The 27,399-nt window shown below is 34.6% G+C and overlaps 1 protein-coding gene across 1 annotated transcript in view; it reads right to left on the reverse strand.

The window, feature by feature from the left end:
* The window catches only part of RYR2 (ryanodine receptor 2), a 352,195-nt gene that overhangs the window by 83,521 nt on the left and 241,275 nt on the right, over positions 1 to 27,399 (reverse strand). The window contains exons 63-73 of the mRNA XM_067294572.1: positions 25,208 to 25,257; positions 19,114 to 19,174; positions 17,139 to 17,377; positions 14,628 to 14,709; positions 12,286 to 12,416; positions 10,265 to 10,585; positions 8,664 to 8,904; positions 8,182 to 8,269; positions 5,931 to 6,023; positions 2,629 to 2,799; positions 1,289 to 1,348 (exon numbers count right to left, since the gene is read on the reverse strand). Coding sequence (XP_067150673.1) covers positions 1,289 to 1,348; positions 2,629 to 2,799; positions 5,931 to 6,023; positions 8,182 to 8,269; positions 8,664 to 8,904; positions 10,265 to 10,585; positions 12,286 to 12,416; positions 14,628 to 14,709; positions 17,139 to 17,377; positions 19,114 to 19,174; positions 25,208 to 25,257 — 1,537 coding nt within the window. The remainder of the gene's footprint in view (positions 1 to 1,288; positions 1,349 to 2,628; positions 2,800 to 5,930; positions 6,024 to 8,181; positions 8,270 to 8,663; positions 8,905 to 10,264; positions 10,586 to 12,285; positions 12,417 to 14,627; positions 14,710 to 17,138; positions 17,378 to 19,113; positions 19,175 to 25,207; positions 25,258 to 27,399) is intronic.

Raw genomic sequence — 27,399 nt, forward strand, 5'->3', positions numbered from 1 at the left:
TTAAACGACATTTTAACTCTAACACACAAAGAACAAGACATGGTGTCTGTGAGAAGCAAAAGTGGTCAAGAGAAAACACCATCTGAAGAGAGAATACTGCTGTGGTCGAAGATCTGCTTGGAAGTAAGCTAGATATCTTTCTGCTGTTTTGAAAGTCACCTTACACAAACAGCATCATAGCTAAGCTACATGTTTATTAATAATGTTAATTAAAAAGTTAAATGATCTAAGACCATTTAGCTTATGTCTCCTTTATGTTTGACTCAATCGGACAAAAAAGAGGTAGTGTATGCACGTAGTAAGCACTCTGACATTCTTTTTCTTAACAGGAAATGGTACTTGATGGTTTAGGACTATGACTGAACAAGAATGAAATCTGAGAACCATGGAATAATAACAACTTATCTTGCTAAGCACTTAAGTTGCACTGACTCTCAGTGGAATCCAGACTTCTAGATGATTCTTAAATACCTTTTCAGAAAAAAAAGCCAGAGCTCCCTCTCATATGCATTTTTTTCTTGTAACCATTTAAACATGGCAAATACTAGTTTTTTCCTTTAGGCAAATCTAGCTGGGGTGGGGGGTATATGGAGGGTTAGAGATGGATGGGTTTAAAGCACTATCCATGGGTCAGATTCCCTCTTCCTTCAATAGAGAAGTACATCATTTTATTACACTTCCATATTCTGGCTTCATTCTTTGCCATTATTTGGGGCATTAATAAAACAGCTCTACATTGGACTAGCTTAGGACTTCTGTCCTAGGGCTATTAATCTCACACAAAATAACTGGAACTGTATAACAAAAATCTACACTTCTTCCAATGCACTTTTTTCCCCCTGGTCTGGAAAACAGGGACAAAACAGAGTCATGTGGTGATTTTTCACTTCATAGAATATGCACAAGTGGCAGTTTCCTCTTTCTTTACACTTCAAATTGATATAAAATAACAATGAATATTTTGCAGATTCTATCTCAAACAATAGAAGGTAGCATTTAAACAGAGACAGACATTGTTTACATCTCCAGTGTCATATTAATGGTACTCATAGGCAGGGATTTAAAGGATCACATGCTATTATATATGACGCACACATAAACATATTAAAAACATAGCATTTAACAACTGACATCAAATATTAGGTGTGTAATTGTCCAGGTTTCTGCAGAAAAGAAAAAGATACTTAAGAGAAAAAGGGATTACGAGTTATCTAAGGCAGGTCATTATATGGTACTACTGAATGAATTAAAAGGAAAACAAGAGTGTTTATAAATGCATATTAATTACCTTGCCCTGGAGATGAAGATTACTGCGGATGATATCTCGAACTTCATCCTCAGTATCTTTCTGTCAACAAATTACAAGCCATATAAATTAGGCATAGAAGCTAAGTAAGAAAAGGTACTGTTCATATAAATGTCAAGCTTGGGCTTGGTCTGAATGTTGACTAAAACTGACAGTGAGGAAGAAGTGAAGAAAATCTCAGAGGAAGTATGGCTTTTTATATCAGACCAGAGCTAGTCACGTTCAAGCTCCCAAGAACCAGATTTGGATGGCAACATTCATATTTGTCCAGATTAATTCAACACACTGAATACAAGCCTGAATTAAAAATACTATTACATATAAACACTTTCACCAAAGTTTGCTCAAGTGAAACCTATGTCATGAACACAGAATTTTTTTTTTTCCTGTCCCGACCACAGATTTGATTTCTGTTTCTTTTAGAGATCTTTTATCCTTCAAACATATTCAGTTCAGTTGTCTGAAGGTCATATAACATGCTAGAACGTAAAAAGCATTACAGCTTGAGAAGGGACTATATTCCAAATGACAATCACATTGTTGCTCTGAGAGTATATTCCTGGAAAAACCATTTTCTGAACAGCAAAAAGCCTAGCCCTACAGGAATTCCTGCACTCACCTGGGAGTTAGTTATGATACTTGGCATATAATTTAGAAAACATCCAGTTCTTACTTGCATTTCTAAATTTAATCTTCATAAAATATAACAAACATAACTTACTATTAAAAATCAAGAGAGAGAAATAACTGTGTTTTAATTTAAGAACATAATCTCTACGCATTTACTGATCATTTAGAAAAATAAGTATGTCCAAACAGAAATATTTCACTCACAGAAAATGAGAATGATACGTAGATTACAATCTACCATAGTCACCCATTGTGCCTTTATATGACAGAATTATACTCTTGATTATGAATAAGAATTCTAACTCTGTATTTCCACAGAGCAACATTAAAATGAGAAAGGTTACAAAGCAAATACAATTAATGTGAATGTTCCACTTCTAATTCTGACCTTAATTTTTCACTGCCTAGGCGGAAGGACTGGGAAAATAACAAAGGCAGACATTGCACCTGGAAGGTTGAAAGGGAGAAGAGGGAAGTCCAGTATTTCTTTTGGAACTCTGGAATGTTTTATATCTAGCCCTTTTGATCATGAAATATAATTCAGCATTTCCTGATCAAAACAATCATGTAGGAAATCAGTAGATTTAACAGTATTCATGTTGCGCTGTAAAAATGAGGGCAGGAAAGAAAATTTCAAAGACTTTAGGTAGAAGAATATTTCTACCTTTTAGAAATGCAAAAAGAGCACCTACCATGCTGAATCGATTTTTGGCTAGCGCAATTAGCTCTTGGTCTCCAGGGGCACAAATATTTAGGCCAATGGGAAGCAATCTCTTCAGTGCTGCCACGATGAGCGAGGTCTGCATAGAGTACCGGTCACCTTTTCGCTTCATCTTCTTCCTCTCCTGGTCAGAAACTGCTGCCTGCAACATAAAGAAAAGAAAGAAAAAAAATACAATTATTAAAAAGAGTTGTACTAACAAATTTTTACTGGTCTCTGCTTTGACAATTTCCTTACTACCTATACAGCTGCATCCCTATCCAAAGGAGCTCCCGTTACACCACCCGTTACACCACTGCCAATGCTATCTTGTAAGATCACTCTGTTTCTCAAACAACTACCTTTTGCTTTTCAACCCAGTCTTTTTTTTGTCCTGTCACTATATACCATTTCTCAAAAAATATGCTTCTCTGGAGTCCTGCTGTGTCCTTCCCCTCTGCAAATAGGATATTTCTCTAATCTCCAGATCTCCCATTTCTTTCATTTCCCTACTGCTAATCTTAGACTTCTATTATTTGCTTCTATACATTAACTGCACACTCTCCCTGTAATTTAGGTTCCTTTTCTTTGTGAACAGTTCACTGAACAACACGAAGCATTCTGGATGGAGCACTTTTTCTTTAGGGGAATCACAACTGTGTAAATCATCACTGAATTCTGGATCAAAAAGTGGTAATAGTAATAAAAGCCTCACATGGAGTAGAACAAAAATAGGTGCAGAAGAATTTTTCAAATGAAAATATTAAAAGTTGTTGTTTTATGAAATTCAATTCAATAGAATAAACAAAGTACTGAGAATCAGGCAACAAATTTCTCTATCCCACTTGTGCCATTACTTTATTTTTCCACACTTTCTCTAAATTTACAATGTTATGAAAGACATAAGAATTTGGACTTTCTTCTCTTTTTGCTCACCAGAGACATTCTTTAAAGTAATTAGGTAACATCCATTTCATAATTTGAATAAACACAATGTTATACAAGTTCTGAATTTTAATTCCAATAAAGAAAAAAAAAAAAGGAGTTGTAACTCTTTTTTTGTTTGATGAATGAGGACATGGATAAACAGTAGGTAGCAGAAAACAGACTGTTTAGCTGCCCACAATTTTAAAGAATGGTGTGCATGTCAAAGTTGGGCACATGCATTTCAAAGGAACATGTTCAGTGGTTTTCTCTTGTCTGAAGACAAATTCAATGTCAAGAGGTAAATGAAAAACAAGCTGTTTATATGAAATGCTTGACTATTTATATGCATGAAAATGTAACTTGATGAATTAAATGTTTATTAGGGTTATTTGCTGTTTCTTCAAAGCACTCTTTGAAGTAAAATGTACTTAAGCAACTAGAAAGGATATTAAGAATAAAGCATGCTGTTTCAACAAGTTAGTCATTGTCTGAATCATGTTTAGAACCCAGAAGAAAAGCTATGTATCCTGTCTCATTTGGTCTGAGATCATCAGAAACATTAAAAAGTATGGAAACTTTTGTAGTGATCTAGGTATGCTATTTCTCAGAAAACTTTGCTCAGAATTTAAACATCTGTCCCTCAGGTAGGCAGTAGACTGGCATAGGCATTACTGCAATCTGAATTTGACACATGATTTCTGGGTAAACTTGTGTACTCCAGGTAACATTTTCAATATATATTTTTTTCTTGTTTAGTTAAATATGATAAAATAGAGCAAGAGTCTAATTATTTTATCTTTGTAACTTAAAAGCCCTTATAGACATTAAGATCTGAGAGACACCAAAGCAGGATGCAGGAAATCTGGAGGGAAAAAGAAAAATAAGGGAACTGCATTTGAAAATGCAGGCAATGTGTGTCAAATTAGGTAAGATTTAATAGAGCATGTAAGTGCAAGTGCTGTAATAGAGAGATGTATACATAAGGAATTTATCTAGTGAAGACTGGATGTTCAGTATTATTATTTGATGTAAGGGAGACAAAAGAGGAAAGAATCTCTTTCAGAGGCTTACAGACAAGAAAATAATATACTGTCATCTTGTATCTGAGTAGTTGGACATTAACCTAAACACTGGAAGAAATGGGATACCCCATGTAAGCTACCCTTACAAAAATTCAAGATACTAGAGAATAAAACTATGAAACAAGCTACAGAGAGAGGAATGGAAAAGGGAGTGAAATTAGAAGCAAAATGTGCAAACCACTCTTCAGCCAGGTTCTTATACTACTTTCATCATTGCAATATCCCAGCATTTTCCAGAGCTATGTGATATGAACTACCAATACACCTTTTTCTCCCTCTTTCTTCATCTCCATCAGTAGAATAAATTTAATCGGTTAAAATTCTGTGATTTCTTTTTATTAGTATTTTTATTTTTGGAGGGGAAGAGAGAAAGAGCTTAAAATATTTTTTATATACTGAATGTCAGTTACAATGTAGCTATTTGCTATCCGGACAAAATACTAATGCCCCTTTCACAACATTATAAAAAGCTGATGTGAAAAGCTGGGTGATGTTTCACCCAGTTCACTCTACAACCTGTAGCTGATTCCTGAAAAAAAATCCTCCTGTTTATAGCAAACAATCTTCTCAATTTCCACCAGTTATTGGCTGGCTTACATTCTCAAATACAAAGATTTCAATCCTTTGAGTCCAATCAGAGGGTTTGGCTGAGTTCTCTTCAACAGAGGACTCAAGAACAGCTTGCAAAATTTTGCAAAAGCTTTTTGTGTCTCTCAGATTCACCCAGGAAGACTAGCTACCTCAATTTATGCCCAGCTTCCACAGCTATTCTCTTTTACTTTTATGTTGCAGGGAGTCCTAAACTTCTCATAATGCAAAAGCAGGAAAAATCCCCCACAGTATTTACTAATAACATTATTAAAGAATACTTTGCAGCTATGTCCATTGTAGCAAGCCACAACTGCATGGGATCATGTACCACAGACTGGTTTCTGCATTATTTGCCCACCAAAATTCCTATGAAATCCCTGATAACTTGAAGTGCAAAAAAGCTATCAAAACCTCAATCTAACACCAGTGAAGAATACAATAATGTTCTTCAGTATCACATATCACACAACATCCATAACGCCTGAAAGTACTCCTCATTCTAAACACCCCACAAAACCATCAGTATAGCCTATATATTTTGCACATTATAAGGACCATTTTAATTGGCAAAACCATACAAGAATACTGAAAATTAAGATTTACAAAGACTGAGCGAACTCCTTATACCCTAACAAAAATTAAAAAGGAAACCTTACAGAGTTAATGGGATAAGAGTAGAAAATCTTTACACTACCTTGGACATCTTTGATTTGGTGTCAGTGATAAGGAAAGACATGTTGTTGATTTCATTTTGTACCACAAAGTTCTGTTCTTCCCTTTTAAAATTCTGAAATATTATATAGGAGAACTCAGTTAAAAGCACTTATCATACATAAGAAATCTACCTAAACAAATTTAAACAAAAATATAGATTAACTGAAAATTTGTAAAATCCAGAAAATAACAGAAAAATTGTATGGATGACCAATAATGGTTTTGAATTTCTACTTTATTTACATGACATAGCTCAGGTTTTCGTGTGTTTTTTTTGTCTATTAGACCAACACATATTTTCTTAGCTAAATGAAAACTTGTATTATTATTATTGTATTATTATTATTATTAATAGGTAAGGTGAATCTTGCTAATGCATTAAGGTGAGCAGACAAAAGGAAGAACCTTCTGTCTGAATGGATGAGAAAAACTTCAGGCAAAGTGCTGAGACACTTTTCAGAAATGATTGCTGGAGAAAATAGTATAGCTCTTCTGTTACCTTTAAGTGAACATAAGCAATTAAGTATAGAAATATAAATATATAATGTACTAACTATCCCTGGATTAAAATATGGCAAAATATTCACAGGAAAAAAACACAGGCTTCATTTGTTGCTTTAAAATAGTTTGGTAAGTTTTCTATAATACCTTAGATGATTTATTTCACAACAGAAGATTGCAGTTAGATTATAGTCACTTTTACTGTTTTAAAATGTTGTTTCGTTTGTGTAAAACAACGATACAGTAAAGCAGATATATTTTAAAGCAAACAACCAAGGCATAAAATCAATTAGTTATGGCAATGAACACATAATTACTTTTGCCATACTCCACGGCTTAACTGTAGGCAAGTAAACTTTCTAAACTCTATGAAACAAATTTTTACATGAAAACTATGACAGATTGTTCCAACAAAGTAAAAATTCATTCATTTTTACTTTCAAATACACAACATATCCAGTAAAGAACTGTTTCCTTTGTTACAGAACAGAAATGATAAAAAATTCACTACTCTTATAATTTGACATAAAAACATTGTCTGGGTTTCCCCCTATCAGAAAACCATCCATTCCAGATTTTTCCATAATAAAATCCACTATATAGAAGTATTTTGAAGACCCATTATCTTTCTGCAGTACAGGGAGTTTTGTGTGCACACTGATGTACATAATAGATCTCAGAGAGAAATTCAGGCACAAGTACACAAATAATAAGGCATTGTTTTGCCCAAACATGAGAGAATTGAAGTTACAGTCAGAAAAGAAATTCAGTATAAATAATAGTTCATTAAGAGATCCACTGCCTGAAAGTGTTTCACTTCTCTTAATTTGGGTTTTTTGTTCTTTCCTTTTGCTCCAGTATTTGCGTGAACTGATTCATAATTTATTTTCATCAGTGATGGTATCTGATTAGATCTTACTGCAGACCCACTTGGTTCTTGCATATGAGCCAGGGGAATCAGGTTTCTCAACCAAGAGTAAATTTTGTCAGAGTGAAATGAAGAAGAAATCCTTAATTGGTAAAATTTATCAAATAAGAAACAGTATCATCTAGGAAAAATAATTTATTTGGAGAATTACTTTTTGGGATACATTTGTTATTTGTTTGCTTAGAACTGACTTCACTGAAACATGTTCACACACAGAACTAGGCTCAATAATTTAAATATTTTATTTCTTTAATGAAAGGTATAATCTACACTGTACCACAAATTAAGTCACCATAGGTAAAGCTGCACATTTCCTTCAGAAAACCCTGGTTCCACTAGTCCTATTGAGGACCTTTTCATAATAATTTGTATTATAATTTTGCCTAAAGGCTCAAGCAGGCAGACTGTACAGTTTAGGAAAATGGATTCTTCAGTGGTGAGTTACTACCACACTAATTTAGTAGCCACATATCCAGGATATAAAAAGGCTTTGGAGGTGATGATAACTGATTGAAAAAATGGTTGGAACACAGACCTCAATAAGTTTAATAACAAATAAAAAACAAAACAGAAGTTATATGAAAAAAATAACAATCAGTTTTATTAATCTACAGAACACCCATCAACTCCCTCAGCTACCCAGGTATTTCAAAAGTGTCAGAATATCAAAAGTCATAATATCTTCCCAACTGCAGTTTCATCTCTGCCATTAAATTTAATTTCCCAAACATAACCACTAAATAATTGACTCAGCTACTAAGAAAGCTCCCTTGAAACAATTGTTTACCAAGGAATTACTTACATGAGATTTTGACCAGTAAATGAAGACCTCAGCCACCATGCGGAACAATTCCTCAGCTTCAGGGTTGGGCTCTTTTAGCCATTTTGCCCTAAAATTTGGTAAAAGGGCGGAAATGCTGATGATCCTCACTGGCTTTATGCTTTGAAAACAGTTTTCAACATTTTATAAAGATGAAAACAAACAAAACGAAGCATGCATGTGTTTTAATCCTTTCTGTTAGCAGTGGCTTTTTGATGTCCTGTTTCAAAACCCTTAAAATCCTTTTACATTAACACTAGCTGAATGCAACAGATTTGCACTGGGCTTTTTCTTCCTTCTGAAAAAGCCCTCAACTCCTCCTAGAAGTGTAGCAAAGAAACAGCTTTATCAGCTTTAAAATTGGCAGGCTTTTAATTCAGTGCTAAGCATATCAAGGGATAGAAGATGGTATTAATAAATAGGAAGTTTTTAAGAGATTCATTGACCTATTCCTCTCCACATACCTGTTATAGTCCACAAATCTAATCAACAAAGGGTAGAAGGCATAGAGGTCCCGTGCCAAAGTGGTGAACTCATCTAGGATGAGCAGTTCAGCCTCAGACATGTCACCTCTGCCTTCTGCTCTCAGATGTTCTTCATCCGATACAACCACTGCTGCTTTTTTCTTTAGCTTATCCATCAGTGGCAGGAAGTGTGTCTTTAAGAGCTGGGGCTTCGCTTTGCTTATGATGGGCTGGGAAAACACTATTTAAGGCAATCAATATTATAATATACACCTGGCCACAAAATATAAATAAAAATTTTTACCTTTCCCCCTCCTTCTTGTGTTTTATTTCTAGGCTACAGGGTAAAATCCTGTCCCCATTGAAATCAGCAGAAGTTTTGTCACGAATTAAATGTGGTCAGGATTTCATGTAGTCAATTTGTTTTCTCACTATGAGGGCAGAAATTACAAATTCATAGACTCAGCTTTAAAGATCATAAAGCTTGAAATGCATCTTTACTGGCATTTTGGCAATGTATTTGCCTGCATAATTTTACTGAATAACATAATAAATGTTTAATGGTATATATAGGTGAATATATATAGCGATATGGTGTACACACAAGTTCTCAGCCACTGGCTCTTCTTTTGAACCATGCTTTCTAACTTGACTGAAGTAGGGCAAGAAAGTGTCCTCTAGTTATTTGCAAACTCACTGAAAAAGCCTGCTTGTATTTCTTATGCATATTAGGACACTGGAGGGCTTCTGTAGACAGAAATGAGACTGATTCAACCATGCATCAACCAGTCATTTGAGACTTGTTACCACAAGCTTTTAGCAAATGTACTCATAAAAATTAATAAGCAAATTAGCACTTCATGTGGGTCTATTCTAGTAAAAACATTTTTAATACATCTATTACATAATAAGGATTTTAGGCAGCTATCATTTATTTTTAGACTATATTATACCACTAGCCCTCAAAAGACTAAGACCACATCCAGGCCACCACCCTGAATGAAATGACCACTACAGTAAGTATTGAAAAGTCATATGAAAGCCTAACTGAAAAGCTGAAATCTCAAGACTGAAGTGTCTTTTCCTTACATATTGTAACATTTAGAAATAAACTAATTCAACACAAATTTTAAGGTGTCATCCCAATGAAGTTAATATAATGATTACTAAAACTGATGATGAATGCATTTCCATATTTTATCATAATAGGAATGCTAGATATACAGCTTCAAAACAACATTTTAAGGATGAAGCTTTCAAACAGAATAGCAAGGAACTGCCTAATGCTTGCAAATGGGAACCTGCTATACAAAGAAAATAGGCAGAATAATTATGATCCTTTAATTCAGTATAATACAAAGTGTGTATCTGTATGTTCCTGGGCAAAAGAAATGGTCTAATGGACTTCTTAAAATACTTATTAAGAAATTAAAATATACTGCTCTTCCTTTATATTTAGTATTTCTGGTTCATGAAGATTTGTACTGTTTAATAACGTTAGAAAAATGAGTGCTGTTCTGCTCCAGCATTAACAGAGTGAATGTGGAGCAAGTCTCTGTACATCAATAGTAATTGTTTTAGATTTTTTTTTTTAATCTTACCTGCTAATCTCTTCATCCATGCTCCTTCATCAATACCAAGGTTGTTATAGATGATTTTCAATATGTTACCCAACAGAGTGTTCATGTGCTCTGATGTCAAGGCTGTACAACACATTTCAGCCTTGTCAGGGTTGTTTTCTGGCCCATGTTCCCACCAGTGTGACATGTAACTACATAGCATAGGCAGTATCACTTCCATTATATGTGGCATTTGTGTGTAACGAATACCAGACTCTGCCAGTTCTACAATTTCTTCCATTAGTTTCACCAAGGAAGGAATATTTGGGCAGACCTCTTCTACACTAGTAGGCAAATTGAGAACTATTAAAAAAAAAAAGAAAAAGAAGAAGAAATAAACTATATATTACAGGGAAAATAATTATCTCCAATTCCTTTTCCATACCATTCTAATTTTCTATTTATGCTTATGCCCTTCTGGCTCAAGAAAAGAGACAGAGTGCTTTTATAGAATTGAGTAGTAAAATTATATGTAAGCTTCCATGGAAATATAACTCCCTGCAATAAAAGTAATTTTCCAACAATGAAATTATTACAGCAGAATGCAGCATCTGAATTCATTCTATATTTAAAATTAAGCTTAAATTCCAGAATTACTTCTAACATGAGCTTTCCAGTTGAGGAAACAAATTGAAATAATGAAATACCTCTCTACAACACATCAGGTGAGACCCAATATGCTAACAGAATAAAAAAGTCATTTCCTGACCTAATGAATAGAGCAAATTCTGAGAAACTGAATTCTGTGGATGAGTTTCTGACTGTAAGCATTTGCTTTTCAAGTTATTTAATTATCAGTTATTTCCTCTGAAAAGGTACTGCAATTGCCTTTATTTTTGGAGGCAATTTCTTTCAGCTACAAATACATTTAAGCACAACCATTAGCTACTGAATGTCTAAGATCCTGATGTACATGTGCAATGAGGTATACAGATATCTAAACATTGAAATTTTAGCTTGTAACTGTGAATACAACTATGGCACCAAGATAAACATAAGCTTTTTCCCAGAAGTTTCTCCTCTTAGTGAGACCTAAATACACTTTGCACAGCCATCTCAGAATTTCATTAAAGCTTCATATAATTTTGGAAAACAAATTAATTTCTGTTAAAATCAATCAAAATATAGTTGATTGTCTTTCTAGATGCATTAAAATAGCTAGAATACATAACATACCTAAGCATGGGTGTTGATATCTCCAAAATAAGATACTAGAGCTCTTTGAGGAACAAATCTAGTATGCTCCCTTTTTTAAAAATTAAGATGAAGCTATAAATATGATGCCATTATGAGCTCGCATCAAATTCCCTGTCGTCTATACATATCTGTGATACGGTTCACACTTTGCATATATGCACACTTCACACACTTCTATTATAACTTATATTCCTTTTTACCACAGGAACAAGTAGTATATATGTCCTTATTTCCCAGCTATGTTTTTGGATAAGAAACATCTCAAGAGTTGCAGAATGGAACACAAAGGTATGTGCTAAATAAACATATGCAACTTTATTGGAAAGTATCTGTTTTGTGTCTTGTATTTCAAACAGAAAAAAAACAATTTACCTACTACTCTACAGTGTACTTACATTCTAAAGGCATACTATGTCCTTAATTGAAGCAAAATACCTTTGCCTCTATTACAAGTATGTGGGACCTAATATTTGCATACGAGGAACTAAAGTTACTGATTAGAACACAACCTTTTATCATCAAATATACAATATCTGAATTATTACCAATGCATGAAATCCCTTCAATAAATTGATTCCAAAGTGGTAAGAACAGTATCTCAAAATGAAAATACTGGTATCTTTAAAAATGTAAAATATTCAGTTTTATAACACTTAGCCCACTCATTTAGGAAAGAAATACAATCAGGAGAGTACAAGAAAATTTTTGCATTATAAAACGTATGCAAAAAATGCATTTATTAAGGTAAACAACATTTATAGTGAAATCTGTGTTTGCAAAGCCATCATGTGAGGTTCTGGAAATACCTGCTCTGTCTCTTGCATTCTTGGTATTGTAAATTGAGTAGGTATTATGTTTGTTCAAGTGAGTTTCCAAAAAAGCCACTGGAAATGCACCCGAAAAAGCAGCCAAGCATTCTCCTAGTGCTGATCGTTGCCTGTGAATTAACAAACATAGGTAAATATAGACATCTTTGATCTGAATACACTCTGGGGTAGTTCTGTACCGGTCTTATAAGAGATGTGCTTGTCTCAAAGAGATAAACCACTACATTATTAGGATGATCAATACACAAAGAAGAAAAAAAAAGTGTAATCTGCTGAAGTACAGCAGCCATCTGCTAATATATGAATGAAATGTTAATACATAAAATGTCAAAGATGGCTTACTTTGCTGAGAGCAAATGAGGAACATACAGGGAAAACACAAAGTCATCATAATAATGCCTTTTGTTCTGTTACTTTCCTCTCAGTTTTACTGAATTTCTAATCTCTACTATTAAGAAGAAGCTACTGGATAGACTGATGTATCAAGAGGCCAAATACAATTATACCTAAGTTTTCTACTTTATTTTTTCTGAGATATGGTAATAAGCATACCTTGGGCTAGCATGAAAGTCAAATTCTTCACAAAGTGGAAAATTGCTACTACTACCGATCAATAACGCTAAAAGTCTTGCACAAAAACTTTACTCTCATCTCTTCAAATATATGACAACACTTATTTGATGATCAAAATTGTGCCAAAATCATAGACAGCTGTCTCTGTGAAGAAGCAAGTGATACCCCATCACTTCACGTGGGTCCTTTAGGGGCATTTAAAACTGTTCTGTCCAATTTTCAATCCAGTTGATCAGAGCAGATTTTAAATACATAATAAATGCTTAGCTGCTCAAGCTGAGCCACAGAACTCCATGAGTTAGTTCAGTGAGCTTCCAGATAAGAAAGGGCTCCACACTGACAGATCAGAAGATTCACCTTAGCCCTACAGTTTATCTCATTTTAGAAACTTAGATCCTTTCTAGATGCAACTCATTAAACTTGACTTTATTAAATCTATGCCCCTTACTATTTTTCCTGCTTGCTGCTTCTTCCCTTACTGTTTCTTTTCATTAGGTCTACAGAAGCAGAACATACACCTTTCACATATACCTACCAATAACATGCTGCAGGCTTCTGGCTTGTGATAATGCTTATAGACAGCTATACATGAAAATTATTACTTACATAGAGATATTTGCAAATATGAAAAATATATGTAATTATGAAAACCAAATAAACTCCATGTAGTGAAAAATTTACATTAACCTGCATATACTTCTCTTCTTCACTAGAAAACAGCTATTTGTGGCCATGACTAAAATGGGCAAGGTCCAAAGATGGTACGGCTGCATATGCTACTATGAGCACACTGTTACAGATAGATGCTCTGAGGACCATGGTTATTCTAGGCTTATGGAGATCTTTCATCTGAGCTACAAAACCCACTGCATTTATTTGCTAAATACCAAAATCAATGAATTCCTCATACCCTGTAGAAATAATGAGACCTGGTTTACCACAGATGTGTATTTTATTACTTATAGCCATTAACCCACACCTTTCTTCACATTGTCTTCTATGATACCAACACCAAGCAAGAGACAGTATTTCCTATGGCTGGTCTGGAGTTACACACAGTTGATTTGCTAGCCAGCGTATATATGTTCTAACTTGTTAGTTGACCGCTACCAAAATGTGAAATGTCTGAATTCTGCTCAGCCTTCCCTCGGAACAGCCCTAGTCACTATATGGGAACGAATTTCATTGAAACTTTTAAGAACTGAATAACCTCGAGTCCTCTATTCTTTGGCCAAATAAGGTTTAAATAGACCAAAAGCAACTTGGAGAGAAGTTAGCAGATACAGAGACGCACAAACAAAAAGCAAATATAAAGTCTCATTTCCTTAGGTGACTGAACTAGAAAACATGTTACATCAGTGACAAATAAAGTAAATTAAGGATAATGAGAAAGAAATATACAACACAGTTAACCAATATAAAAAGAATAATTATAACAATAGCTGAGCTGAATGATGTATTTTTACAATTTCCCAGTCGGACCTCAAATCAAGTGATATTTAGTGTAAAAGTCAGATCCTTTTATCTGTAATTTCTGTTTTAACTAAGAAGTATATTTTGACAGATGTAAAATGTAACTTTTTAGGCATGTTATAGTAAATGCTGCTGCATTCTGCTTAACATTTGAGTGTTTTTTTCTGTTAAGATATCACCAAAAATCTCTTCCTATACTCATTTCTGGACTGCATATTCATTAAGCTAAATATAAACAAAAACGATGAAAACAGAGAAATATTTTTTCTTCTTACCGCTCTACATAGATACTCTTGCTGGTTCCCAGAGCATATAAACTGGCCAATATTCTGTAACAAGAGACCTGAACATCTTCCACTAAAAAGAAGAAAATGATAGGTATGAAAAGATTCTTTTCACTACATTTCTGTAGTATTAACACACAGGGATAATTTCATTGCATTTCTTTTGTCAATAACTGCATTAACGATATTAAGATATCAAAGATCATTCACTGAAGCCACTCTCTAAATACATATATAAATAGCCCTCTGGCCATTCAGTGCCACAGTTTTTGCTTAAAACTTCCACTTAATTCAATACAAAATTACCAGCTAAGATAGTAATCATATTTCATGCATCACTAGTATGCTAACTTTCTGCAAATAATGGCATACCAACCCTGTCAGGATAATGTATAATTGTATAATCTGAAAATTTATTAATTTAATACCTACAGAATATGTGTTAATGAATCTTTTCTAGATTGTCTGCAGCACTTATGAAAGTTTCATGGCAAATCAAAGAAAGTGCTGAGATTAAAAAAATTATTAGGGAATGAGTTAATTTACAAATGTGACACTGCTGTGTAAAATACATTAAAAACTCCTGTTAAAAAGATTTTTAATTCTTTTAATCACAGTTAATATTATTTAAAAATTTAGACATAGACACCAGTTAATAGCATCTACGTAATTTACTCTTCAGACTGACAGAGGATTAAAAAAAAATTAAATAATCCTTACGTCCTCACACATACTGCATCACATGATGTTTTGAGATTATCAGACACCCCTTCAATCACACTAACGTGAGAATCATATGCTTTTCCAATGTGATCTGCAGCTAAGGGGTTTAATCAAACTAAAGGGAAAGAGTAACAGTGTAAGTGCCATCAAGTAGGACAACACTCCTATTTTTTCCATACTTGCACTATATATTTTTTCTAGTCTCTTCCTCCAATATAAGATGTTGGGGTTATAATAGAATTAAGACTTTAAGTGAAAAAGCCTACAAGACAGAGCATCAAAGCTATATAGCTGGCTCTTTTCCAAAAGGTGGTTTTAGTTCTGCTGATCTCTTGGAATTCGGTATTTTTACGTAATAATAGTAACCTCAGGTACACAGTCCCACAAAAACCATCTGTGTACATGATCACACCACAGACAGCTCCGTAAATGTAGTAATACGCTTAGATATCAGCACTAGTCCAGATGTTTGCCATCAGAGTAGTACAAATAAAATAACATTATTAAAAAGATCTGAAGAGAAGTTGTGTGCAAGAAAAATTAGCTTTTCCAATTATGCTCCAGACAAAATAACTGTGCAGAATTTAAACTAATAATTCTTACTCAGTTCATAAATTCTTAATTGGATTTTTGAAACCAGTAAGATGTAAGTAGAATAGTTGAATAAAAATAACTTGTAAGTAAGCAAGTATCAAAGACTAAATAAGTTCCAATACATGGAATATCAGGGATCAAAAATTATAAAAGACATGAATATGTTCATGCCTGAACAACTGACATACAGTGAACAAGTGGCATATGTTCACTCCACTGATGACTTTTTCCAGATACTGTCAGAATCTGGAACTCTATAGAAATAATACAATGAGAAAAGTAGATGTTTAAGTTTCAACACATTCAAATTCATCAGTAAAACTCCAAATTTCAGAAAACAGTTCTCTTAAGACTATTTTAAATAATATGTTAGGCAAAGGGCAAAAAATATAATGTGATATTCTCTTTTTCCAAGCCCTTCTTTCAGTTATTTCCGTAACCAGGTTAGTCACACAGAAGCAGAACAGCTATCTGCCTTTGGAGCAGTCTGGCCAGAAGAATTCCTATGGCATTCCTAAAACATCTAAACTTAAAATTCTATATTGCGGACTGCAAAATTTTGTCTTGTAGACATCAGGTTTTGGAAAAAAAAGGACACTGAATCTGCCATAATCAGAACGGCTATAGAAATGGAGCCTCACACACATTCGCTTTCTTCAGGAGCTCCTTCTGCTTTGCCTTAGGATCTAAGATGCACCCACTCAAATCCCCTGTTAACTTAAACTGTGTAAAGAGGCATTTATAAGACGGTTTTATAGTAGTCTTTTGAGCTTTCTTCAAAACTCTATGCAAACATTAATTTTGCACCAAACTGTTCTGGTGGTATAATCTTTTATAGATCTATAAAACAGTGGCAAAGACAGATTAAGTTATACAAAGTAATTTTTTATACAGGAACTCGCATAAAGTCACAGTAAATCTATGGTGGAGTCAAAAACAAAATCGAGCTTTCTGACTGCCTAATCACAACCATACCCTCTTTCATATTTATACAAAGTCCAACAAAACCTGTAGACTTTGTTCTAAGTTGATTACAGCAAACATTTGTTTAAATCAATGACAATTTTGTCAAAGTAACATAGGATTTGTCCTTCTTTAATAGAAATGAGAGCCTAGTAGTGCTTACATTGTGCTTGACATTACAGATATTTTAGCAGCATGGTATTTCTAAAAAATAATACATACATATTAAATCTTCCCCAAACTGGTGTTGTCCAATATGCTCAAATAATGAAGATAGCACTGGTAGGAGAGCCACTGTGGTATAATTAATGATTTGTGTCACTCCTTTTGGTTGGTTTCTGGTGTGTGTAAACTGGCCTTGCTTAAGATTTTCCATTGTTTTCTCCAGATCCTCAGCAGCATTGTCCAAAAATGCTCTCAATGCCATCTTAACAGACTCCAGACCAGTTTTCATCACAGTCCTGTATATAGCATTTAAGGAAAAAAGAAAGAGAATATGCTATTAGACAAGTATGAAGTAAAGCCTAGTCTTAGTTATATGAAATAGATAATAAAAATCTGAAGAAAAATCTTTCCAGATTCTAAAATCTCACAGAAGCACAACCTACTGAAACACTGTCTTATAGGTTCTCTGCAGAACACAGGGATATTTTATTTAGTTTCCCATTGACAAAATATAGATCCTTTTAAAGACAGGAATTAATTTGCCTCCAGAGGAAAAAAAACAAACAAACAAAAAAAGAAGAAGAAAAATGAATAAGCCTGCTATTCATCATTCTAGGGAGAGAAGAACTATCTCAAGATGTATCTCAAAAACTCTTCCCAACCATGATGGTCATATTTCTGCCTCCAGGACAAGAACATCAGAGAGGAATGAGTGAAAGCCACCAAATCTATAGATTAAAAACAACCCCTCCCCCCCCAAAAAATAAAAACATAAATGCACTGATTACATAACTACAATCAGCCATATAGTGGTATAATCCAGGAGAATTATTCCCACGTCTGTTTTAATTAGCTCTAATGAAGAGATCCTGTATTTAATGGAAAGAGTCTATTTATGTATGTGCAAGTATGAAATAAATCCAGGTGAAAAATTCTTGACTGACAGATGTGAGTTGTTTGGGTTTTTTTAATTTACAGTGTAAATATATACAGTTCTAATGGCAATATTTTCAAACTGCCACAAACTCTATGAATCCTTTAATATTCATCTGGAGATATTTCTACAGCTCTATCAAAAGCTAAGTTGGTGATCTCTCTCTGTATTTGTATTGCCCAGTATGATCGCACAGAGCATGGACATTTTATGACAAGAAATCAAGACACTGCAACCTAATGGATTACTGTGCAACAGGTGAGCCATATTAACTGACTGTGATCATGACTCTACCCCATAGCAAATGGAAAGTAAAACACATCCATTTAAGCGACTGTGAACGTATTGAGAAAAAGAGCTGATGTGGGTCACCTGTATGTAGCACATTCATTTAATTGTTTGAAAGTAAATGCAAAGTGAAAAAAGTTATCTTAAATTACCATGAAGCTAGTTTAAACTATCATGTTTTGCTTCACAGTTTCAAAGATCTAAAAGTCAACTATCAATACAAATACTTGAGTGCCCAACTGATGAAAAGGAACTTATTACTCTTCAATATTTCAAGATCGTCTGTCTCATCCATTAAAGGTTGCAATGGCTCGAGCAGCTTAATTTAAATTAACTTAAAAGTACCACTGAATTCAATTTAAAGGCTCTTTGTCTGTGTTCAAATCAGAGCCTAAATTAACTTTGTAATGAAGACATCCTATAAGAGACAGATATACTGCACTCCATGTGTATTTAACTCCTAAATATTTTGATGAAACAGCATAAACAAAAGAGTAAATATTTTCAGTACTATTTTATTTTTAAGACAGTCACGTAATCAAAACCAGAAGAACGAACAGCCAGCAGTTTTTGGACACCACTGATCTGAACTGAAACTGAAAGAGAAACTTAAAAATATTGTTCTGTCAACTCCTAGATAATCAAAACTAGTAACCGCTTTCCAGGGGGAATTCGTTTTAGTATAGTAACTTCTTCCCTGAGTTTGGAAATTCTGTAGCACTACATAAGTAGCCCAAATGGGACTGCATATGGACTAAGTTCTCTTTTAAAAAATTTCCTTCATACTTTAGAAAATATATTCAGCGTTACCTTGCATCCAAGGTCTGGCCCAGTATATGAAGACAGTTGACGATTGATGCTGCATCATTTCCTAAATAGAAAGGAAAACACCCACCAATTAAGTTGAGTATACTTTAGAGCATCCCTACTTTCTGCTAACTATCTCTGGTTTTAACAAAAGAGTAAATGACATAGTAGAGGAGCAATTCAACTTCTGCATAATTTTAACAGTCAAGTTAAAAACATGCAGTTTGTTGTCTTAGCCTTGTTTACACAAATGCAGTAACTAGAGGCAGTAAAGCATTTCTCATGAAATAGCTGAGGCAGTCAAGAAGGAAGCACTTAAATGTGAGGTTAATTAAAGCTGCAGTGTATTGACTGGTTTTCACTTAAGTTTTATAAATTTTACTTTATTTAAGTATATCTGAACGTACATGTTCCCCCCTTTAGCAAAATAAAAGCCGTTTAACTCTCTCAAGCTGCTATTGCAACACTGACAGGAAGAAAACATTTATATAAAATGGCATCAAAAAAGTTAGCCCATTTGTGTTACTAAAAGGCTGCAATTATTTATAGTGGGATCAGGTGCACTCCACATGAGTAGCAGTCCCTCCTGCAACATGTACTTCCCAACATTAATGATTTTTTTTAATATGCAGGTATGCAAAAAGAGAACACACACACACAAGGTGTGTGCACATGTACATACTAAAACACTGCCATACATAAGCCACCTCTAAGTTCACTTTTTAAATCCAGGATAGATTTAGGCTACATAAATTTCATTTGCAGGTTATTTGATTAAAAAAAAAACACACAAAAACAAATCTCTACAAAAATGAAAATATCCTTTTCTCGCTTCTCTATACCTTTAAAATTTCTCAATTCAAAACAAAAAAATGAAAACAAATCGAGTGTTTAAGACAGATTCCTAAAAATCCTGTCATCTGCATATGGTGCATTGTATTTTATCAGCGTGGGTTATTACACTTGAAATTATAAGGGAATGTACAGCTAAAAGCAGTAACTGTTTCTTTGAAATAAAGATTTAAAAAGATAAATTGCAAGGAAGGAGTGGGGGTTTATTGCAGCATTGAGAAGGTTTTTCTATGATATCAAAATCAAGAGTTATTTTTGTGGTGTGGATCCACAGCAGATTAAACCAATCTGAACCACAGCCTCCACGGACGCCCTCAGCCCTGCAGCCCCACTCTTCTTGCACTGGCGCTGGCAGTCATGCAATGCTGTAGCGAGCAGATGAGGAAGCTGAGGTGGCCCAAACAAATCTTACCAAAAAAACCGCAAAGGTTAAGGTTTTTGTCAGCTCCTGAGTTATTTTAATGCTCTGGCGACAGGCATGCCAGAGTTGATGAAGAGGAGGGGCATGTCATTACCATGCAAATGATAGCAGGGATAAAAGGAGGTACTTGAGGCAACCCTGACTTAGACTGGGGCTTAGGCTGTCATGAAGTAGTACCCTAACATTCACAGTGCAGGTGGGTGTATGCTGCGTGCGACAGTGTACTACAGAGATGCTCACTCCATTTCCCTGAAAATTTACCTTGGCTATCTCTTTATACTATGCAGACATATTTCAAGACCATATGTTTATCAAGAATTAGGTACTCTCTATGGTGAAGATCAGATGGAAGAGAGAAAAATTGATCTAGACATTCTGAAAACCAGACAAGCTTTAGGTGTATCTCTGTAGCAGATACTGCAGTTTGGGTTTTTTTTTCCTGATAATAAAATTGTCATAAACTCTAACGAGATATGAAAAATATGTTCTAAAGGAAAGTTAAAACACTATCCAGTTAAGCAATTTTTAAAAGGGCCTATTTAAGTGCCTCACACCAAAAACTACCTTCTACATGACTACTGTAAGTCGAGCAAGATTAAAAAGGGCTTTGAATCTACGCCTGAAACGTTGCTAGAACTCAGCTTTGTGGTGCAAACTGCAGACTTAATCACTACTCCATTTAGTTACCATAACACACATTTTATTTGGCATCATGTAGCTTCAGTTTACTGGAAGTTGCTTTGACAACACAGTAGTCAGAGTACTGACGGCCTGTCAGTTAGGTCTCCTAGAGAGAACTAGAACTAACTCTAGCAGTCATTCCTACCTCTCTCATGAGTCGATGTAACTACAGTTTGGCACCATAAAACCAACCCTTTTCTTTCTTAAGTAGACCTCATAATTGTGTAGACACTTTAAAAGGCGAATCACTTTGGGAGGTGGATTTGCACAACTGAATTTTCTAATTCTGATGGTAAGGCAATCTGTATATTTTGGAAGACTGCAGTATATATGCATTTTAATGAGACACCTTCCACTTTCTATGTTGAACAAGAAGCAAAGGCCAAGCAGCTTACCCACTTTGAAAAACATACAGGAAATCATTTCTCTTAAGTCTAGTAATACACATAGTTCAGTCATCTGGAAAAAGTTTTCACAATTTCAACCAGGATATCAGAGCAGAATTCAGTGAACATCATTAATTCAGGCCCCTTCAGTTTAAATTGATCCAAGTACTACGCTTTGGCCAGGCATTTCCAACACAACAGTAAAAACAGACTTTCAAAATTATCGTGCAACTTCTTTCCTGGAGTGTCTCTTGGCGTTTATAACTGAGGACAGGATTTGTTACAGACTATTACAATATGCAATTTGCTATGAAATACAGTTTTTGGTTCAGGGGAAATTCTGGGTCTTTCTTTTCTTGGAAGTCATGCATTTAGTTGTTTTCTCTGTGTTTTTAACATAAAAACACACAAAAAAGTATTTTTGAATATTTTACTTAAAAATACCACAGTAACAAACTCCAAACAAATCCTTTTAATGTCAGCATTTCAAGAATTTAGTTTGTTTCAAACCTGAGATCAGAAGTCAATCTCAGATGACCAAGATTTTTTAAACTGAGTAATGAAACCTGAAACTAGGGGGTTTATACTGAAATTAGTTTTATTATTATTGCAAATATTTCACAGTGGTTAAGAAGGCTGTGAGAGAGCTAACTAGCTTCTGACCACCCATTTAACTCAAAGTACTAAAATTCTCTCTCCTGCTGAACATTCTGTATTGATCCATCACATAGTATCTCCATTAGAAACCAGCTCTATTTACAGCTTTTCAAGTCTAATTCTTTCTCAGAATGTCACTTCTAACAAACAATTGTTTAAAAGGCAGAAGAAAATGAACATTATATCTGTAATTTCTATTAATGTATTTTGCTATATTCATACCCTAAATTTAAAATGTTCTTTTTATTAATTAAAAATGTTCTTGGTTTTCAGAAGTCTGAAAGCTAGATACAAAACAATCTAAAGGTAGAAATGAACGTTCAGCATAAAAAAGTTTTGTATGTCATGAAAAGAGAGCAGCTGAAAAGTACAATAGGATAAAAACTGAAACAAAAGCTGCTCCTTAAAGGAACTCTTAATATAACCAAATGCTAACAATAACAGTTGAGACTGGACACATGCAAACATTAAAATAAGAGAGTTCAAGAGATTTTAAGACTAAAAGTATTCCAGGAGCTAGTATGAAAATTAGGTAGATAGCTGGACCACCGCTCAGCATGTATTACAGTTGCAGCTGATCACATGAACTGCACAGCTGAGTTTATTAAATAATTTGAGGTGAAGTCTTACATATTTTAGAAAGCAATATTATTAACATATCAGGAGGGAAGAATTGCTCTATTGTGAAAGTGCCATGAATACTGATTGGAGGATGCCTCAGTGGAAGGTCTCTGATAAATTCAGGGTGTAACTAGGCAGAGGAAGCCTTCTGTCTCCTTTTAGTAACTCCTCTGATTATATTCTCTAAGTTCCTGAAAACAAGTGAGCAAAAGCAGGCCATTCTTATTTGATGACTTATCCAGCTAATTTTTGTTTCAGATTGCATGGGAATGTAATACTGATACTGAGATAAAAAAGTTAAACTTATGTACTAATATAGCAAGAATGTCTAATCAGAGTTAAATAATATAGAAAAAGCAAATCAAACGAGCCACAGAAATTTGCTTTTTAAATTGAGAAAATATTAATTCAGATGTTTAATTCACCAAAATTACTCACAGAAAAATTTCAAATGCAGTCCACTAATAAGTAAAGTAAAAAAACAAGTAAATCAACACAGTCTTAATGATGCACAACTACTGTTCTCCAACAGCAAATTAATAGGGTCCCAATCTAGTTTCATAATATAAAGAAATAATAATTCCATGCTGACTAACAATTCCATAATCTGAGTGACAGTCTTGGATATCAGATGCGATTACCTGTTTAAGTTTCCTCTGGAAGACTTTAATGCTTAACTTCCTATTTTGTCAAGACTTCTATACCTATGTGATTTTCACACATGTAGGTCTATCTTGAGAAGTCCCATTCAAATTCACAACAAACATAGAGCATCTGTATGGAATGCCTATAAAATAGCAAGCTCCATACCATCCACATAGGTTACTATCCAAAGTGCTTCCAAAATGCATAAATAACTTCCTAGACCCTATCAGTGCTCTGCAAGGCTGACCTCATGAGCATCTTCCCCTCTTCTACACAGGCCTTGTCTTTGCAGGTTCTTTTGATCACGTTGACTACCACAACAAAATTCCCAGTCAAGGTAAGGTGATTTGTGACTTCAACTTTGTCATAACTCATGGAAAAACTACAATATACCTTTGTGTAGGCATAACGATTTTGTATTCCGTTAGTTACTGCACGCTGGGAAACTTGAGTTAAAAAACAAATGTTTTGCTTTGTGAAGATACAGCCACGGTAGTGAATTCTCATCTGATCCCATCTCACCTGTCTCCTCCTACCACCTGAACCCAGGACAGAATTCTCCCTGCAGCCCAACAAGAACAAAGCAGGCTGAGAAATGGAATGGAAATCACCCTTTCTTTAGTACTGAAGAAAGTTGCACTGTCTTAGATTTTGAGCTTGAACTGTTCATTTTAGAAATAATCAGAAAAATGGATTCACAAAATATGCAAACAATTTGCAAAGTTTTAATAGTTTAGTAATGCCTGAACTAGTTCATTCTTGTGAAGAAATAGCCTAGGGTATATACCAGAGTTTACATGCAGGTTTGTGACACACTCCACCCTTCACAAAGGGCTGTAAGAATGCCACACAACTGCAGAAATAACTCCATTCCTCCCATGATCTTTGACTTAACAGGCAAATCCACTCAGCTCATTCCAAAATATATTTAAAAATAATATCCCAAAATAACTTCCACTCCTTCTCAGTCTACTGGTTTTGAAGCTTTTGAAACACCGCACTGCAGCAGCAAATGAGATCCTTCCCTTCAAATGGAGTGAAATACATAGGAATTGGGTTAGTACATATTATCTTAATCAAATTCTAATCAGCTAGATAACTACCCAATTTGATATGCTTATGGATGCTGAAGTTCGCAAGTGCATCCATTATAGAAGTTATATGCATACGGATGTGTGTTTTCAGCTCTCCTATCATTGCAACATAAGAAAAACTGCAGAGTAAATGACTGTACCACATATCTTGTATAATGTATACACTTGATTTTACTTTGAATTGACTTCAATTAAGTGATTTTCACATGGCATAAGACAAACACCAAGCCCCTACTAGATTCACATGATACCGAAAAGATGGCAGACATGCGTATGTGGAGTCAAGCACATCTGGGAATATGTAAGAATTCCACAGAACATCACTAAACATTTCAGCCCACTACAAACTTTTCTTAATGACTTTCCAATATGAATGTGCAGTTCTGATGCTGTATTTTTCCCATAGCAGGCCCATAAAAGTTGAAATAAAAGAAAAAATACGCAATTATAATCAACTTGGTGAAATTCTTTGGTAAGATAATGAGTTCCAGGTATTAGTTAAACAAAACAAAACAAAAACAACCCCAAACTGATAACTACAAAAGCATTTTATTGCATCTAATAAATTCTGTGATCTATCAGCCTAAAAGATCATTACTGGTCTGTGAAGACCATGCATTTCAGCCATGCAGCATGCAACAAAGCAGCATTTAACACAATGCAAAAATGGCAAAAAAAAAAACAAAAAAACAAAAAAAACAAGCAATGGCCATGCTAGTATTTTTCAAGGGTCTCCTTACCAAACAGTGAAATCCTATGCCTGACAAGAACTCCAAGTTTGCAGAACAGGCTGAAGACAAAAGAAAAACAAAAGAGAAGAGAAAGAAAAAGGAAAAAAGGGGGGGAGGGGGAGAAGAAAGAAAAAAATAACAGCTGATATATGAGCAGGAAAAGCAACATGATGTCACGCAGAAAGAATCAATTATCTGAGCAGAATGTGGGACAGAGTACTAAAGAAAGAATTTTTAAGTGCGTATCCTTAACAAACATGGTTAAATAAGCACATATTATAATTAAGGAAACAAAAAAAATTTAAAAGCAAAGCTAATTAATATAAAAGCGTCCTATATGAAAACCCACATGGAAATTACCATTAAAGCTGTAAAAAGAAAAATACGGTCAGTGGGCTATTGAGGGTATCACTGACAATTTGGAAACAAAAAGTAAGGAAATCAGATTAATTGAAGTGTTTGATGGCAAATGTTTAATCAGTCCAATTTGGATCTTGTCATCTTGAACATAGTATGAATTTATTTTTAAATACATTGCTTTTTAACACATTTAACATGAGAAACAGCCTCTCAAATGGTTAAAAACAAAAAAAATGGATATGATCAATGATTTCATTTCACATCTTTAAATCAATTTTTCTGCTGATGAGCAAAGCTCCATTCAGAACAATGAAGAATGAACTCTTGTGTTAATTCATAGAAGCAGGAGCACACCACCCTACCCAAATTGACCTGGCCTCCAACTCTAAGGAGAGATTAGTTCAATCTTTATGATTCAGTTCAGTCTGAGAATTTTCTGGGAGAGTTACATCAATTATGGCGTTATTTTTTGTGCTGCAAAAAACTTCATCTGCCACAAATGGCATGAATAATGTCATGTCATTTTATTAAGCTATTTAATCAATAGGCACACGGGCCAGTTATCAACCTCTGATTTAAAAACGAAAGACACCCTAAGCATGCCTGCAGTTTATGGATGGGTCCGTTGGATCTGAACATGCTGCTCCATTGAGACCAGAGCACAGTACCAAATGGAAACACTTTTGCCCAGAATCGGAAGAGCCAGGTTATCACGGTGCTACTTAGCCAGTGCACAGTGACCCACTATAGCAACAGCAACGGCTCTGTTTTAGAAAAGAGTGTGGTTGGTGCATGTTCAGGGATCTCTGCTCACTTTTTGTTCCATGAGGCAGGCATATACTGCATATTCTGTTATGAGGATCCTGGCCCATCCAGTCCAAAAGCAAAAGTTGTACAGAAGCTTGCTAACATCATATAAATCTTGCATCTGTTCAGATAAAGGTATTAAAAAGCTCTCAGTCTGTCTGTCTTTCTAACCATATCAATGGTACTCAACTGACTGTAACATTCAGCAGAAGACATGTTTTCACAAAGTCAGACTGAACCTATTATGCATCTCCAGTGCAACTAGTTTAATTAAAAAAAAGTCCAAATGGCCAGTACTTGGATCCATGTCCAGAACTAATTCTATACAACTGCAGTAGTACAAGGACTAGTAAGATGGTCTACTGAGGGAGTAATGTACAAAATTCAGTCCTGAAGAGACTGGTTACAAGTAAGATAGAAGATAACTCTACGATACTTCAGGAAGAGGTCTGACCCATATTTTCTCCAAAACAGATCTGGATTTAATGTATTTGCTGAACATGTAATAGCTGCTGCATTTGCTGACACAGTCACTGCATTGTCACTACCCAAAATGATACTCTTCCATAGTTTAATGAATGCCAGCTTATCTTTATTTGAAAAAGAAAGCAGACAGAAACTCTTCTTACTTTTGAAGGAAATACTACATAAGAGCTGTACCCAAAGAAATCTAAAGGGAAAACTAAACAGAAAATCCAAAATTCATCTTTGGCAATTTCTCTCCCATACTGAGGAAAAAAACCCAAAAACACACACACCAAAAAATGTTGACATTCTATTAAAATGGCCCAAAACACCTTCCAGGAAATGGATCATATAATGCAGTTTCTATAATCTTTGAGAATTAAAAAATAAACTGCACGATAGCATTGGTTATAGCCATGATTCATCCAGGTTTCCTTGCATGTATTTTCTTTTTTGACCTAACACTTTTGACCAGGATTTCTGGATGTCACGTTCAATCAAGTTCAGGAGCAGCTCTGACCCTCTTGCTGGGCTACTATTTCAGGAATATTCAGGAATCTCACATACAC

Source organism: Apteryx mantelli, chromosome 3 (genome assembly GCF_036417845.1).
Source record: "Apteryx mantelli isolate bAptMan1 chromosome 3, bAptMan1.hap1, whole genome shotgun sequence".
NCBI lineage: Eukaryota > Metazoa > Chordata > Aves > Apterygiformes > Apterygidae > Apteryx > Apteryx mantelli.